General features: G+C 47.8%; 2 protein-coding genes across 3 annotated transcripts in view; both read left to right on the forward strand.

Annotated features, from left to right (window-relative positions):
- Positions 1 to 5,540: 5,540 nt before the first annotated feature.
- Positions 5,541 to 10,671, forward strand: LOC307247770 (ras-related and estrogen-regulated growth inhibitor; the record flags this gene model as incomplete). The annotated part of the gene is made up of 7 exons (XM_080023892.1): positions 5,541 to 5,592; positions 5,961 to 6,017; positions 6,724 to 6,797; positions 7,564 to 7,702; positions 9,193 to 9,286; positions 10,327 to 10,460; positions 10,631 to 10,671. The coding sequence occupies 7 exons, from the start codon at positions 5,541 to 5,543 to the stop codon at positions 10,669 to 10,671; spliced, it is 591 nt and encodes a 196-aa protein (XP_079880018.1).
- A 1,467-nt stretch (positions 10,672 to 12,138) lies between these two features.
- The window catches only part of creb3l1 (cAMP responsive element binding protein 3-like 1), a 39,561-nt gene continuing 37,122 nt past the window's right edge, over positions 12,139 to 14,577 (forward strand). For both annotated transcript variants that reach the window (XM_080024278.1, XM_080024279.1), the window contains exons 1-2: positions 12,139 to 12,233; positions 14,404 to 14,530. In XM_080024278.1, coding sequence (XP_079880404.1) covers positions 12,175 to 12,233; positions 14,404 to 14,530 — 186 coding nt within the window. In that variant the 5' untranslated portion in view covers positions 12,139 to 12,174. The remainder of the gene's footprint in view (positions 12,234 to 14,403; positions 14,531 to 14,577) is intronic.

Consider the following 14,577-nt stretch of genomic DNA (forward strand, 5'->3'; position numbering starts at 1 on the left):
CGTTTCAGGCAGCGGAGACTGTTCTTCTTGGCCGGGCTGGTCTTTCAGAGCTACAGGTGGAGTTCTCTCTTCTTCTTCGTTCTTGCTTCGCCTCCGTTCCCCGAGAGGCAGAAAAACAGGGCTGTGAGGTGAGACGGTAAAAAACAAAGTAGTCTGGGCAAGGCGGATAGAAAGGCTTCCCGATGGTGGTGTGGCGTCTCTGTGGCGTCCAGCCCCTCCCTTTATATACCTGCGTGGCAGAAAGAGCAGCTTACGGTAGGATCCCCCTGGAATGACATTATGTCATGCGTGGACGGGCCCAGTCAGCACAATCAACATGGGTGGGGGGGGGGGGGTGTCAGGGAGGCCCACCCCATTCACCCGTTCACCAAGCTTGTCTGGGCCTGGTGGGAAGGCTGGCCTTTGTGGGACCCGGTGCCAAAAAGCAGAACCGGACCCTGCCGCCAGGCCTGCCAAAAGCAAAGCCTGCTGGGAGGAGGAGTGGGTGTGGGTGAGGTGAGAAGGCGGGGGGAGAAAAGGAGATGCTCAAACGGGCCTCACGACGCAACCCCCTGCAGCCCATCGTCACCGTACCCGAAAAACGAAGAGCCGTCACTCTCTCTCTGGACATGCATGGACTGTGAGATAACGGTGCTGTATTGTTCCGCTGCTCCGGTGTGATGGACAGAAGCTTTGGCCATAATACAGGACGTGAGGGGTGCGCCGAGGGTCAGGAGAGTAACAAAAACTCAGGGGGGGGGGAATAAAACCGAATCAGGTTTTGTTCCCCCATTTGTTTAGCTCTTTGGTTTCAAGACAAAAAAAAGCGTCACACATTTAAAGACTTTCTCTCCTTCTCCTTCTCAGTAGTGTGACTGATGTGTGGTCGCGGGGTCGTGGCCAGGTGCCTTATCGGGGCCTGGTCAGTATCAGTCCATTGACATGGATGTGGGGCGCAGGCGTCCCCGGTCAGGAATTCCCCCGACTGGTTCCTGATTCTCTGCCTTGAAAATACGCGTAGAATCTGATTGTACTATATGTGCTGGTTCGGGAAAGAGGCCTACACATGTGGCACATAGCTTTATAGTCTGGGATTGCCCTCGAGCGAGAAGTAACAAATAGTCCACGGTCGCAGAGAATGGATCAGTTGGGGAAACAACCAGGCCTAATAACCTGTCGCACTAGTGAGGAGGGACGATACCACAAAAAACATTTCTGTCTTTACTGCGTTGGCCTCATTACCAATACAAATATTTTTTGTTGTGCTGGATGTTAGACTCTTTTCACCACCCACTTGTTTACTCACGCGTGGACTCGGCAATTTTGAGCTAAACAGGGAGCTGTACCATGGAGTTCTTGGGTGTTAGCCACGGCTGTTTAGCCCTGCAAGAATAGCCAGTTGGCTCTGGCAGAAAAGCCCACGTTTGGTAGATTGAGGAGATGATTCTCAGGTCGATGATTAGCGGGGTCATAAGCAAAGATATTGCTTAATGCAGCTCTCAGTGGGCAGCTTAGCGTAGCTTTTGATGGATAAGGACATTGGCAGCACTGCTAGATTACCCCACAGAACATATCAATAAATTGCATGTTGTCATTTTGTTCCAACATCACAATGGCACGACTTCATAGTGCGAGGGTCACACACTGCCTCAAAACTACCTCTATCATCCATGGCAAGCGGCGGCCCTGAAGGACACGTCAGTGTTCGACACTACCCTGTCGGGATTTTGATCCTCACTCCAAATGTCCATCACAAACCGGCCCAGATATCCTTCATGCATTCTTCATTTCCCATGATTGTGCTTCCACGCCTGATGATTTCCTGCCTGGGGGCTGTTCGCCCCTGCATTAGCCTAATCCCACAGGGCTTTGGTCCACCCTGGCACAGAGGCTTACCCAAAGCACCAGTAAGGCCCGCGGGCCCACATGCCAAGACCAACTGGGCCAGGCAGCCAGGACTGGGCTCGGTGGAGGTTGGGGGGGATTAGAGGAGGGGGTACGGCCGAAGTGCGTTAGATGCTCCGGACCGGACGTGGCACAAGTTAGACTCTGGCTGCAATTCAGCCATGTCAGCATGTCATGTTTTTATATAAGTGTCAGACAATGAATGTGGCTTCTAGCCTGTGTTTGGGCAGCTCAACATCCAGGCAGCTCTAGCTGACAGGCAAAATCTGTCCACGATTTGGTATTGTGTGCATTGCATATCTTCCAAACTATTTGCTATCTCCTATTCTTATGATGACATCGAACATTGTGCATTATTTAATTAATTTCTGCCCCTTCCTCCACCCGGGCAACTGTGCAGGGTTGGCACATTCTTGTTTTATACATTGCCATATGCTATGACTTATTTCCTCAATAGCTTCTTCCAAGCAACAAAGCCTTACTACCGACTTCGGGAAGTGCTGGCAAACGACTGTCTTTTGAAAGACGTTGCAAAGCTCAGCCGTGTGCACCAGACTTCTGTCCTGGAGCGTTAAGGTTCCACAGAGTCCTTCTGCAAGTCCCACCAAAGAGGGTGGCTTTATGGCTGCATAAGGCATCTGTGATCATCATCGAACCGTGCAATTCCTCATAAAACCACTTTGTCATTTCTTTATTTAAGCCTAATCTCGCCAAGATATGTAACTGAGAAACAATTGTAGTTTACTGTGGCTTTTATTTCGGGCTTAACCTGACGGCATTCCACTGGACGCAGCCAAGAGGCCTGCAGGCGGCGCCCTGCGCTGCATACTGCGGTTTCCGAAAGCCAAGAAGGGAGGGAGGGAGGGGGGGGGACATTCCATTGAGTCTGACAACTTATTGTGAGTAGAAAATGTTTATTCTGCAAGTTAACTGCCAGCTGCTACATATTTATTGGAAAGGTTTAACTGAAAAGAAAGGGAAGAAATGATCACAGATGAGGGGTGGACGGCATCAACGCCACAATATGAATTTGGCCTACGGTATGGATTTTGACTATAACGTGCTGACTGGTGGAGTGCTCACAGATGGGAGGTACGGGGACGTACGGCGGCAAAGTGAAACAAGCGTGATGATATGTCGCTATGGCGTCGGACAAAAGACTGCAGAAAATATATTCAACCAAATTATTAAGTGTTATTTTGGTGTTGTTTTTTTGTTTTCTTCCCTCCGTGCCGTTCGGAAAGTGCTGCTACCCCGTTCCCGTTTACCCTGTTCCATCTGAACGCCCGTTAGTGTAGAATCCTTAAATTAACTCTGTCGCAGTTGGTTAACTTTACACAACCGCCGATAAAGCATCATATTAATCTCAAAGCAGGTTTGACAATGGATTATTCCGCTTTTTCAATATATTTATGGATGTTGATGCCCGGCTTCAGGAGAGAGCGCATCTATAGAGATCTGTTTACTGGTGTGGAGATCAACGATCAGTTAACTGAAAGTGATCAGTGGCTGATCACCTGGGTTCCACTGGCAACAGAAGCCCTTCTTTTATCAATTATTCGTATTTCATTACACGAGTAATGACCTGGAGTCGCAACTTATCATCGGACCAACTGCGCCACCGCCAAATCCTCTGTCTGCTTCCTCGCTACAAGCACCAAACAAGCAAGCCTCCATTCAATTAATAAACAGGAAAAAACTTTTATCATATATATATATATATACACACACATACACACACACACACACTTTTTTATTTAAGCCATTCAAGTGCAATATTCCAGAGAAAACGGAAGCCACAGCAGACATGCACAGTGGAGTCAGCTCCTCGCTTGTAGCTACGAAACATCTGGCTGTTATTCCGTCACGGAATTAAGTTGAAATATTTTAACTGGCACAAAAGGGGGGATAAATAACAACTAATACTTGAAGTCAGCTTTTGTTTTCCCTTCGTGCAGCTTAATTTTATTGTATTTCGTGAAAATTTGTTTTTCAGCGATGGAAGTTACTTGAGAAAAGGTTTTGTATTTGTTTTTGTTTTTTTCTATTTATCATTGCAGTTTTGCACAGTAAATGTTCTTAAAATACCTCTGTACAGTAATAGCTGCCATGCAGTTGCCAAACTATACCGTGATATAAATTTTAGGCCATACCGCCCAGCTGTATAACAGATGGTTTGAAACAAAGAATTTGGAACTACTAGATGCCAGTAGATGCCATAGCTGGTTTGTCTCCCAGTTCAGTCACCCGAGGGGGGGTAGGGTATAAAGCCGGCGTACTGATCGTTGTCTGGGTACTCCTGGCTAATCCTCAGTTATAACAACCCTGTTCCATCTTCCTAAATATCCCCAGCACCAAACTACAAATTGCCTGTCGGCCGGGTCTTTCTGATCCGTCCATTCTACGACAGAAAGGTTGTCGCTGGTTGAAACTTCGTTTGCGCTGCTGTAGACATTTTGCAGTCCCTCTCCACTCCAAAGTGAGTGTGGCTCAATAATTCTGGTGATGATGACAAATATTCCAACAACCAAAGGTGAGAGGGAGAAAATGTGTTTCTGAAAGTAAAAATTAGGGGGGGGTGCGATGCTGAGAGTGTACCCGTTACGCAGGGTGCTTTTTTTTTCTCAATAGAAGGAAATTGAGTGAAGTAAAATACATCCAAAACAAAAAAAATGTTTTAATTTTCTTTACTTAGAGGAATGGGACACGCCCCTTCTCGGGACACACAGAGGACCCGAAACGTACTTGTGTTTTTGATCAATGATATATTATTTTCGAGGCCTTTACTGCTTGATCGGATTGATAGGTTAATATAACCCGGTGCTATTTAGTTCATTATTCTCATTTCTTTTTTTTTTTTTATGAACCAACCCCATTTGTCCTCCATTACTTTTCATATACCTTTCACACGTTAACAAATAAGTGGCAGTTTGTCTGAGCCGGACGCAATCTGTAGTGAACCTTTTCACGACCCGCCTCTTTGGCCCTGATTTGGCCGAGCGACCGCGCCGCGGCCGCGGCCGTTTGGCTCTTGACCAAACGAGTCGTGGAAAGCGGCAGCAGGTGGCACAGGGGATTTCAATCTTGATCGTTTCATTAAGAAAAAACAAAAAAAAACAAGAAAACCTTCAAAATACATACACAAAAATAATAATAATAATAATAAAATAAAATTGTGCGAACAAAACGGTCCCAGTATGCCCAATAACCTAACCATAAAATGTACTTCCTTAAAGGTCAATCATGTCACCTTTTATTCTGTGTGTGTGTGTGTGTGTGTGTGTGTGTGTGTCTGTGTGTGTGTGTGTGTGTGTATGTATATATATATATATATATATATATAATATTCCCAACCCTGACCCGCTTCTCCACACGACACCTCATCACAGGCAGCGGTGTTCCTTCTCTTCCTCTGTTCTCCCCTCCCTCTCCTTTTGCATCACACTCACACCCTCCTCCTCCTCCTCCTCCTCCTCCTCCTCCTCCTCCTCCTCTCTCCCTCTCTCTCTTTCTCCGGCGCTCCGTGCTGTCTCCGCCCGCTCTCCCTCCATCCCCCCCCCCCCCCACCCCGCCCCCCCCCGCAGCCTTTTCAAGTCCTCGGACGCGCAAGGGGCGACACGCGGCGCGGACGGCGCGGAGGCTCCACCGCCGGGACGATGGTTCCGGTCAAACTGCTGGTGCTGGGGAGCCAGGACACGGGGAAAACGGGTACGGAGCCAAAACGCGCAGATAGGACAAGGGCGAGATAAGACAGGGCGCGACGCACCGGGGAGAGACACGCACACGGGCGCGCGCACACACACACACACACACACACACACACACATTTAGGAACAACTTGGGAAGCGCGGGACAGTCGTACCAGTGGCACAACAGACCCCAGAGAATGAAATGTGTCTACATGTGTGTTAATGGTTTTGTCTTTGCCTTTCAGGTGTGTGTGTGTGTGTGTGTGTGTGTGTGTGTGTGTGTGTGTGTGTGCTTGACAGCTCGTGTGTGTGTGTGTGCGTGTGCGTGCAGTGTCTCTTCTAAAGGAGTGTGCGCTCCAAGTGACGGCGTCTGTTCTTTGTCCCCAGCGCTGTGTGTCCGCTTCATAACCAAGCGATTCATCGGGGAATATGACCATACAAAGGGTAAAGGCACTCCCGCGGCTGTAGACCTCTGAGCGCTCGCTCTTTCTTGTTTGTGTGTCGTCGGAAAGACAGGGAAGTGCAACTTTGAATTGATGAGGGTAAGGTGCGCTCGGTAACTCACCGGCGTTGCCAGTGATATGTCAACGTATCCTTTGGAGGGAAGGGGGGGGGGAATAAAGACTGAACGAAAAGATGGAGAAATGGAAGGATGGGTGGATGGATAGAAAAATGCTTTTATTTCACCCCGGGGGGGGGATTGCAGTGCCACAACAGCTAAAACATAGGCAATAATAAAGTCACAAGAATAGAAAAGAAAATGGCAATATGCAATCAACCTAAGAATTCACGAGAAGATAGAAAAATAAATACACAACGAAACAAAACAAAAAAAAAAAAGAACAATAAACCAGAAGCAACCAATGAACAATAAACACTTGACAATATACAACATACAACAATGATAAACAATAAAAGTGAAATAACAAACAGTAAAAAAGAATATTTGCCGATGTACACACAAAAAAACCAACTTGTTGCTTTAACTCTCAGTTCTGCTGTGGGGACTTGTCCAGTGCGGCCTCAAAACGACTTCACTTTTCTCGAAGCTTCAGTATCTGACCCTGGGATTTAAAGTGTCTTACGAGCGATAGGGAATGATAAGATGCGCAGAAAAGAGTCACATATTCTTTTTCCGCCTGTTTCCCAGAGATGACGTACAGATGTCGCAGACTGGTGTACCAGGAACCTGTCGATTTGGAGATTTTGGACAAAACTTCCCAGGTATCGTACAGAAATGCTCTGAGAATTCCACCGAAGCCCATTAGTGTTGAACAGTGGAAATAAAACATGATGTAATGACTAAAACATGGGCAGATTCACATTTTATTGCATACTTTATTAATTATAATTACGGGAAATAACTAGTTTACTTTCTCTTTGATCTGCTTTTAAGGAATTAAAATGATGCTCCTTGACATTATTTCAATTTACACCTTTTAATGCGTTCACACATGATCGACGCCAAAAAACAAGACGCAGTACTGAGCCGCCCAAATACCACAGTTGACATTTACGCCCAAGTCTGGTAACGGCCAAAGTTCAAAATGGCACAAAAAAAAATCCCTGCTTTTTAAAAATTAACATATATATATAAATTAAATACTGATTGTAATTTACTTCAACAATTGACCATGTGATGTTATTAGTTTGAACCAGCATAAATGGATATGTTTGAAACCAGCAGGGACAAACTTGTAGGTCCTGGGTTCGAAACCCAACTTGGGCTCGAAACCCAACTTGGGCTGCTGGGTTGAGAGCCTGTGGGTCTCTCGACACTTTCTTCGTATACTGAATATACTTTGCATTAAGTGCACGGTGTATTTTTGAGTCCTCCCACAAGAATGCGCTGTATTTCCTTCTTCGCGGCACCTGGCAAAACAGCCAGACAGGTGTGCGGCTACCTCTTTGTAGCCGCAGGACAGTGGTCCCCTAAATCCTGGGTGTGGATATCTTATTGCTCCCCTTCCGTTTCTGTTGAGTTGTCCAGGAGAGTTCCCTGGCGTCGCTAGAGTCCTCCATCCGCTGGGCAGATGGATTCCTGCTCCTGTACTCCATCACGCAGCGTCTCAGCTTCCAGGAGATTCCGCATCTCAAGAGGTTCATCGACCACACCAAGCAGAGCCCAGGTAACGAGAAACGCCACCCGACCAAGGACACAAACCAACCCTGCTTAGGTACGCGGCCCCACGAACTGTGAACACAAGGTCCGGTTGTAAGAACTAGACGCGCGTGCGCCTAAGTTCCTGTGGAGGGAATACAGCTGACATCCACCAAGGGGGCAGTGGAGGACAAACCAGATCTGGTTTGTAGAATTACGTGGCTGGACAAACGGACGAACAATCACAACAATCATGTACCAACATGTCAACTGTTGAGCACTTATGCCATCTTTTTATCGTTGCTTGCTATGGCGCCCCCTAACTGTAATGTGTGGTGCTGGAGCTTGCGTCGCAAATGTGTTTGGGCCCGAAATCCTAAAAAGCTGAGGTTACAGCAGACGTCCATAGCTTGTGTTTCTGACGACGTGTGCCACGGGCACGGTACACGACTTAAAAAGCGGTCGGATCGCGGCACTGGTTCCCACTTCACAACTCTCTGTCTTGCGATCGGGGGCGGTCATGAAGTCGTTGTGGTTTCACACTACATGACTGGTCGGCGATCTTTCACCAGTCTGTCGGGTCTCAGTAAAACTCGCGCTAGAAGTCACACCGGAAATCAACAGGATCTTTCTTTCTTTCTTTTTTTTTTTTTTTTAAATCTGGATCACATTTCAAAAATAAAAATAAAGAAATAATAATAAAAGCAGAATTCACATAGAGAATATATTATAAACATAGAGAAGAAAAGTCAAATGGGTATGTTGTTGTTGTTTTTCTGGCTGCTGCGGTGCGCTCCCTCCTCGACTCCTCCTCCTCCTCCTCCTCCTCACCTCCGTGTCCGCTCTCACTGGCTGCAGCTCGACACAACCAGGTATCAAACCCGCTCGATATCTCGCCGGCGTCTGCGAGCCACCGGCGGGCGCTCGACGAGCAGTCGGATCGCGTTGTGAGCGGCTCGCGCCGCGCGCTCGTCTCTCACGGAAGCGCACTGCGACTTGCCACCGATCGAGGGCTTTGCTTGGCAATTTCCAAAAACCTGTCGGCGAGTGGAAAATCAGGCTGGAGCCACGTAGTCGGAACTCGGCATAACCCTCCTATTGCTTCACTACTGCGATCGACTGAGGAACCCGCCGCCTCGAGAGTCCAACCCACACGTAGCGAGCGAGACAAGTGAAAGTGACTAGCTTGGCAATTGATTTCACAGTAATTACTCGACCAATTAACATTTAAATTACTGACGGAGCTCAGTGAGCTGAGAACATGAGCATGTGACATTTGATCCGTGACTTTGAAGCAGGAACAGTTTGTTCTGCGTTGCTGCTGTTAAGGTCCGACTCTGCTTTACCTCAAGGCTTGACAGCCTGAGAGCCATGTGTTTTGTCAATTGTCAGTCTCGCCACGCACACACTGAGGTGTTCCATGTTTGGGAGGCCATGCAACATACTGTACATGCTCTGTGTACAGTAGTCGGTCCCTTCCATATAAGGTGTGTGTGTGTGTGTGTGTGTGTGTGTCAGTTGTTCCTACAGTGCTGATAGCCAACAAGGCAGACATGGAGCTTGGTCGACAAATTACAACGGAGGAAGGACAGAAGCTGGCCAAGGATCTCAGGTGTGTGTGTGTGTGTGTGTGTGTGTGTGCGTGTGTGTGTGTGTGGGAGGGGGGGGGGGTCTGCATTTCGCAAAAGGGTAGAATTTCATTGGATGTTAAAGTGACAATGTCTAAGAATGTTTTCATTTAATTTAATACATTTTTGGTTTTTTGTACTCCACTTATATTATAGGATAGGTCAGCCATTTTTCTAGGGCTGTACCCGACTCGGTCCAATTCTGCTCTTAATTGGTTTTAGTTTTTATCTGAAAAAATGAAACGGTTCGAGTGCTGTTAAAGTACCAGATCGATAAGCGTTATCGGTAAGAGTATTAGTACCGTTGAAATCTTGAGGACACCCATCCCACTTGTGCGCCGTTCCTCCGCGCCCATCCCTGTTCCTCCATATAAAACAACTATAGTTTTATTTGGAGGAACAGGGCAGGGCGATGGGGCGCGCGGAGAGCCGTGCTTACGTCTGGATCCAGATGCGCACCATTCACACATATGAAAATATATTTATGATTCCCCTTATTTAGAATTCCTCATTGAAATGTTATCCCAGTGCATTTTGTAAGCTTGTACCTGTTTTATGTTGTTATTGTTATGCACACACATCGACTTCCAGGGGGCAGCCTTACATTTTTCAACCCAGGCCTTGTAACTTCCCACTCTGCTGCAGCTTCTCACTGTGCTCGAATGAAGTCCAATGGGGGCGACCACCCCTAAGTTTAGTTCTTGCAGTGGATGTCTAGTTAGTGATTTTAAAAATGATTGTTTGATGAAGAAGACAGGCCTAAGGATGTGTATATCTGGGCGCGTGGTTTCCTTGCTTGACAGGTCTCTTGTTCACATTCAAGCAAGGTGGGTGTGTCATGTTTGATAGGAACTGCTGCGACACTCCAATTGAACTCTGGGGATAAATCCAGTATCCATCGATCAATTGAAAAAATCATAATTAGCTATTAATTGCAATGCTCACAGAACTAAAAGCATGAAAAACTGCGCTAACATAACTATTCAGAGAGTGTGTGTGTGTGTGTGTGTGTGTGTGTGTGTAGATGTGGTTTCAGGGAACTGTCTGTGTCTGAGACGGTGCTAGCCGTGGAAGCAGCAGTGTTCCAGCTGATCAGGTGTGTTCGCATTGTGTTATACAGGATCAGCCACGTCCTTAAAACCACCTGCTTGATATTGCGTAGCTCCCCCCTCGTGCCGCCAAAACAGCCCCGACCTGTCGAGGCATGGACTCCACAAGACGTCTGCAGATGTCCTGTGGTATCTGGCACCAAGACGTTAGCAGCGGATCCTTTAAGTCCTGTACAGTCCTTCTTCCCATAGTGCATCCTGGTGCCATCTCTTCCCCAGGTAAACGGCACACACGCCTCACAGCCGTCCACGTGATGTAGGAGAAACCGTGATTCATCAGACCAGACCACCTTCTGCCATTGCTCCATGGTCCAATTCTCACGCTCACGTGCCCATTGTAGGCGCTTTCAGCGGTGAACAGGGGTCAGCATGGACACTCTGACTGGCCCCATACGCAGCAAGCTGTGATGCACTGTGTGTTCTAACACCTTTCTATCACAGCAGCATTAACTTTTTCAGCAGTCTGCGCTGCAGTAGCTCTTCTGTGGGAACGGACCAGACGGGCTAGACTTCACTCCCCGCGTGCATCAGTGAGCCCATGGCCCTATTGCCAGTTCACCCGTTGTCTTTCATTGGACCACTTTTGGTAGGTACCAACCACTGCATACCGGGAGCACCTCACAAGACCTGCCGTTTTGGAGATGCTCTGCTCACTTTTCCCGTTTTTCCTGCGTCCAATACATCAAATTCAATAACTGACTGGTCACTTGCTGCTTCCCTTAACTGAGAACCATTTCAAGAATCAAACCCAGTACTATCACACAGCGACCTGGAAAAATGTATCCGCGCCCTAATTTTCTCACGACTAGACGACTGTAACTTCCCCTCCTTTCCGGCATCAACCCAAAGTCGCTCTCCCTCCTCCAACTGGTTCAGAGCGCAGCAGCTCGGCTTCTCACCGCCTCCAATAGACGACGATCACATCACCCCAATCCTGGCTTCTCTCCACTGGCTGCCTGTTCGCTTCGGAGTCGATTTTAAGATTTTACAGATCACTTTAAAAGCACGTCTGGGTCTGACTCCAAGCTCCATAACAGATGTGTTGACCCCATATGAGCCAGTGCGCAGCCTCAGATCCTCAGGTGGGGCCTCCTGGCTGTTCCAAAGTCTAGACTCAAAACTAAAAGGTGACTGTGCCTTTTCTGTCAAGGCCCCTCGGCTTTTGGACGATCTGCCTGAGGAGATACGGCAGAGTCACTGACTTATCTTAATGTGATTTTACTTTCATGTGATTAAATTTGTCTCTTCATCAGCTTTTTCCAATTGTATGAATTAATTTAATTCCTGTGTATTCACGTTATTTTGCCGTTGCCCGTGGACACGGCTATTTTTTCATCTGTCAAAGCACTTTTTGAACCGTCTTTAAAAAGGTGCTATAATAATAAAGCTATGATTATTTATCATTATTATTATTTCCCATTCCCACGTCCCATTAGGCCGAGATGATCAGTGTTGTTCACTCCACCCGTCAGTGGTTTTAATGTTGTGGCTGATCCGGTGTACAAGCCTTGACACCCCAGAGAGACGTGTTTTGTCAGTCTCGCCGCACGAAGGCATTCCACGTTTGGTAGGCCACACAACGCACTGTGCACGGTAGTCTGTCACTTCCATATAGAGTGTGCGTGCCTGCGTGCGTGCTTCATTTGTGGGGACAGGGTTATGATGAAGGGAAATGAACTCTTATCCCTCGATAACGCTTTGTCCCATAATCCAGGTTAGTGTTGGATCAACAGCGCCCGCACCTGGTGGACCGTCGCTCCTACATGCTGAGTGTCCGGCACGCTCTGACAAGGAAGCTGATCCGCTCTAAGACCATGCAGTGGTAACATGCTGTCAATGAGGAAAACGTGACAAATGAACTTGCGCTCGTCTTTTGTCGGTGGACGGAGGGGAAAGTGGAGGGCTCGGTATTGTGTTTACTTCGCATTCTCCGTGGGTCGCCATTTGCACGTCGGCGCGGTCCGCGTGAAACGTTGATATTTCCTGTCTCCGAAGAAAAAGGTTGTTCTTGCATATTTGTTATTCCATGTCTGCCTTTCCAGAGTGAACTACCTCAGCCGGAACTAAAATCCCAAACTTATTTCAAGGTGATTCCGGAGCTTTATTGCATTGGGCGTGTTGTGACAGTGACGAAGCCATTCGTTGCCAAATTTTGAACCCAATTAATGCTTTAGAAACATGCGAGAAGTTGTTGAAAGGGAGCGCGGTAGTGTGGGGTTGGTCGGCCACTGGGTGGCGCTCTTTATTTAAATATTTCTAAATATATGGAAAACGATCGATAAAAATATGTCTATTTCTAAACCATCGTTTCTGCCGGTAACAATTAAAATTGTGTGTGTGGTAAAGGTAATTGTTTTTTTGGGTTGTTGTTTTTTTTTTTAATAAAAAGAGGAAAATCCTTAAGATTGAGTGTAGTTTGTGGTCTGCCTTTAATTATTATTCTATGTTTAACTGTACTTCAGAATCAGAATCAGAATCAGAAATACTTTCATAATCCCAGGGGGAAATGACTTGACTGAGAATATACTGTATGGACAAGCGTGCGTGATAAATCGAGCTCGTCATTTAGGATTCACAAAAACCATTAGTCGCCACTGTGCGCTAGAGCTGCCAGAATCAGGCTTTATTCTGTCCTCATTTCATCGGAAGCGTTTTGGGGGGAAAAAAATCATAATAAATAAAATGAAAAACCGTTATTTACGCAAGCAGTGTGTGCAAATCAAAAACACGCGACAGAACCCCAGCAGAGAGGTGCGCTTTATAACCAGGATACAATCAAAAGGGGAGGAACGCGTCGACCGAACTTTCGAAACGCGTCAAATCCCAAACGACGTCCGTCGCCGTCGATAAACCGACGCGTGCGAACAGCCGCCCAGCCGCGCCGCCCGGCGGCCGTCGGCGCGACCGCCCCGACCAGAACCAGCCGAGGCGAGCCGGCCAGTCTGACGCGTGCACGGTGATGTCAAAACAAATCTAAACAAACAACACGAACCGAGGACTCGCCTCGAGGACGCACAGTCGACCGCGTCGATCGAGGGATTTACAGTTAAAAAAAAAAACAAAAACAAAAACAAAAAAACACCTCCTCCCGCGACTTCACTAACGGCGGCCACGCTTTGCGCCGCCGGGAACGGAGCGGCAGCCGAAGCGCTTCACCCGCGACGCAAGCGCCTGCGTTGGACGGTGGAGGTTCAAAGGTCAAGTTAACCTGATTTTTTTTTTTTTTTTAGACGGACAGACAGACAGGCAGACAGGCAGACAGACAGATATATGCGATAGCGGTGAATGGGGAATAAAAACCCAAGCCGACAGTAATGACGTCATCTCAATGAAACATCCACGCTATCTCCGTCCCCCGGGTGACCGGCGCCCGGAGCCTGCCTCACCCGTGTTCTCGCGACCCGTGGGTTGGCGTTTGTCAAAAGTTACTTTTGGGCAATAACGTCATTTTTTATTTTTCTTCTTCTTCTTCTTCTTCTTTTTCTTCTTTCCGGCGCCGAGAAGGTTTCGGGTTTGCACCGGGGCGACGGAACACCCGTGGCGGGCTGCGAGACGACGGGCGACATTAAAAGTGGAAGAGGGGAGAGAGAGAGGGGGGGGGGGAGAGAAACAACCCGGACGGTGTAATACTAAACCTCGGGGCGGGGGGATGAAGAGCGGATGAATATTCATGACTTGTCGGTGCTCTTCCAGGGGCTACGGCGGAGAGTCCTTTAGCCGTGGAAATATCCACCCCAACCGGCGAGAGCGCGGCGATTTACACATTTTAATTCCGAGGCATTTGAAGCCCCCTCGAGAAAAGCGAAGTTCAATTTCCATAATTCGTCATTGGAGGGCGACGAATGACTGCTGACGCGACATATAACGTCCTACCCCCCCCCCCCCCTCCAGTATTTTGAGATTTTTTTTTTTTTGTTGTTTTTGTTTTTTTGAGTCTTTAACGCAGTGAAAACACCCGACAAATAGCAAATAATGGATCCCATTCTTATTAGTTTAAGCGGAGAGAGGCGTTCTGCCGCCGGGGGGACGAACGACAGCCATCCGTTAGACTCCGGAGGGACCGCGGATCACCTGTTGGACCTGGACGAACTCAACGACGGCGATTTCCTCAGCAGTGTGGTGAGTGAGCGGGCGGTTACGGGCGGACGGCTCTCACGGTGTTCCAG

The sequence above is a fragment of the Zeus faber genome (genome assembly GCF_960531495.2).
Source record: "Zeus faber genome assembly, chromosome: 2".
In the NCBI taxonomy this organism is placed as follows: domain Eukaryota; kingdom Metazoa; phylum Chordata; class Actinopteri; order Zeiformes; family Zeidae; genus Zeus; species Zeus faber.